At 30.4% G+C, this 3,344-nt stretch overlaps 1 protein-coding gene across 1 annotated transcript in view; it reads left to right on the forward strand.

The window, feature by feature from the left end:
• The first annotated feature begins 796 nt into the window (after positions 1–796).
• Positions 797–3,344, forward strand: part of LOC106464929 (U2 small nuclear ribonucleoprotein auxiliary factor 35 kDa subunit-related protein 2-like) — a 42,027-nt gene continuing 39,479 nt past the window's right edge. The window contains exon 1 of the mRNA XM_022392738.1: positions 797–937. Within this exon, the coding sequence (XP_022248446.1) occupies positions 804–937 (134 nt within the window). The 5' untranslated portion in view covers positions 797–803. The remainder of the gene's footprint in view (positions 938–3,344) is intronic.

Raw genomic sequence — 3,344 nt, forward strand, 5'->3', positions numbered from 1 at the left:
AAGTTATATTCAGAAAGAATAAACCAGTTTTATTTAAGAAAGGACTTGTGTCGCTAAAGTTTCATCGGAACGAATTTACGGAAAATTAACTAACGAACAAAGACATAACACAAAGATGCATGTTTTCTGCTAGGTGAAGTGTAAGTTTACGACCTTCTCATATCCCGTTTAAAACAATGTCGTAACACCTGCATGGAAATTTAGAAACACTTACTTAAATAACGATATAATATTAACCAATATTAGAAGAGTAAAATATGATAATATTTCCAATAGTGAGATTAGCAAATATTAATTTTTAAAATCACAGCTCTAATGGGGGAGAAAACTAGTTGGCTTCCTGAAAAAATATAATAAAGTAAAATGAATGGATGGACGAAAAGTATGTAGTTTTACTTTCTTATAAGAAAAGATATGTTTGCTTACAAAAATTTGCCTTGTGAAAAACCAAAATTTATCACATTCTACATCCTATATTTGAATGTTCTAGTTTGGTGATATGTACCTTTGTCTGTTCATTTCTTTGTTTCTTTTGTTTTAGTAACAGAACTTTGAGGTACGATGTCCTCAGTAAAATTAGTAGGTCGAGAATGGTGATGCAGAATAGTTTGTAACTTTTTAGTTGTATTCACTAACATAAACACAATGTCATTGTTTTTCATGGAGACCTTAAAAATTAAAAAAATACTTATATCTAATTCAAGCTTAAAAAGAAACGTGTACCAGAAAAATAAAATTACAGTATTTTAATAATGTTAGCATTTCATTCAAACTTGGCCACAAGATGTCACAAAATAAGCAAAATGGCAGTTGTTTGTAGTGCTACTGATACTACTACAACTACTACTAGTTTCATAAGGTTATCACGTCTAATAGACTTAAAAACTATTGTCTTTCAAGAGGTTTTAAACAAATCAAAAGCGACTATAAAACTGAGGTAAGATTATCTTACTTATGTTGTTATCTAATCACAGTAATTTTAATTTCAACTCTGTTTGTAACCCTAAAAACTTAAAGTTAAAGGCTAACGTTAGACCTAAAAATAAAAATAGAAGGTCGAGTATGTCACTTTGTCAGTAACTTAAGTGTGATAACTCCAGTCACTGACGTAAATAAGTCTGTATATTATTTTTTATAGTAGAGTTAGTTTTGATATACGGAAACATCTATTAGTGTTAGCTGAGTTCTTGCACAGATCTTAAAATATAACTTTCATAAATGGAGACGTCGGCTCATGTAGGTACGTAGATCTTGAAAGTCGAGTTGTTCAAAACTTGAAAATAGCGTTGATTACTGGACCATTTGTTGGTTGAGATGTTGCAAAAGAAATATCTGCTGAAGTTTTTTGCCAAACGCTAATCATAGCAGAACCGTCTGGAAAATGATATATAGGAAATAGTACAGCTTATAAAATGAATCAGATCAACGTAGGCCGGTAAGGCAGTCACTGATTGGCATGTCCTTTAGCCAATCAGGAAATGTCGCAGACCTACTGAAGGATGTATAGATTGTATAGGAATTCTTTTTGGTGGCAAAGGACAGGTTTATGTGTTTTAATAAAGATGGCTTCCAAAATAGAGAAATGAAAGGTTGACTGACCATTTGCAATAATTTCAAACATGCTATCCTGCCATTAATAAATGTTTTCCTGCATTGAACCCCTACTGTACTTATTCCACACGTATCTACATGAGCCAACTTTTCCATTTATGAACATTATATTCTAAGATCTGTGCAAGAACTCAGCTAACAGATGTTTTCGTATATCAAAACTATATTTAAGTTATGTACAATAAAAAACCTTTTCAAATAGAGTGAGTGTTTTTTAAATAAGAAAGTATATCCTTGATGTAACCTAATTATTAATTTCCACTGAAAGTTTTAAAGTGTTTAAACTTAAAAGACTTTAAACAGTTTAGTAATAGTATGTTATTGTTAGGGGCTTGAAATTTAATAAATTACATTATCTTAGCTAAATAACATTAGAAGACTAGGTTCAGGTTTGTTATTGTCCTATGTATTAATATTACTACACTGTGGTATTAATCTTTTTTTTTTTCCATGTTGAACTTGTTCAGTGTTATTTGGTTGAATTATGCTGGCAGTTTGAATGTTTTGTTGGATAATTGTATAGGTGTGAATGGTTATATAAGTTCAGGTGTTTTGTTTCTTGGGTGACTTTGATTAGACTTAGAGTGGCTATCTGAATTGCTGACAGTGCCATTTTTTTTCTCACTTTGGCTAACTACGTAGATGATCAATACACATAAGATCCCAAACTTTCTTCATTTTAAGGAATTAAAATTATGCCAGACCATAAAGTATCTTGTTCCATGGATTTGCCTTGTTTTCTTTGTGACCAAATATTTTCTGCCTATACATTTGACTTAAATACTTGATGTTTCTTTAGATTTCTGTTATGTATACTTATAGAAGTAGAAACAGTTTGTGGTTATTTCAGTTTAAAATTTATAGCATTCACATTTTTAAATTGGGAAAACAAATTCTTTGCATTATCTAAGTCTAGCTAAAGGTATCTGTTAAGGAAACAAAAAATGTATAAAGGACAATTTTAGATGATGTTCTCCTTCTTTCTTTTGTAATTAAATTCCTAATGACCTCATTAGAGGCTAATTGCATACCATGATTTGTAGAAGGTAATAATTGACTCATTTAATTGATAAACTACTTGTGTCTCTAAATTCAAAGTCAAAACTGTATAAAAGTGGAAATGTGCCATATTTCAAGGTGTGTGTGTGTTTTTTAATCTCCCTTTCGAGCAAAACTCTTAAAACAAAATAGCCCATGTACATCTTCAGACAGTTTCCAGTTGCTATATAAAACATTGCAATGATCAAGCCAGCCAATTCTGGGTGATGCAAGCCAAATGTATATAAAAGATGTTCCCTCTCTCAGGATATTTTTTTTTTATCCCTCTTCTTCTCCAAAAATCTTAAAACAAAATAGACCATAAACATTGATGGACAGTTTCCAGTTACCATACAAATAATTATAGTAATTAGCAATCGATATGTTCGAAGGAAAACGAAGTTTGATTATAAACAATATTATGACACTTATGATATACAACATTATTTATTGACAAAAAGGGGACATGGATAAACGTTTTAGAATTCTATCAGATTCCATCTTCAGTGTCTAAAGCAGAATAAAATGAACTTACATCAGTCTTTATACATTTTCAAAGTACAGTTGCCAAATATAACAATAATTAGACAAATAAAACACTAAAAAGTAATCATGGGGAGAAACTACAGCAAGAAAACACAACGAAAAATCAGTAATACAAACATATTAAAAATGTATAATTTAAATGAGGACTG

Source organism: Limulus polyphemus, unplaced genomic scaffold (assembly GCF_000517525.1).
Source record: "Limulus polyphemus unplaced genomic scaffold, Limulus_polyphemus-2.1.2 Scaffold1786, whole genome shotgun sequence".
NCBI classification, from domain to species: domain Eukaryota; kingdom Metazoa; phylum Arthropoda; class Merostomata; order Xiphosura; family Limulidae; genus Limulus; species Limulus polyphemus.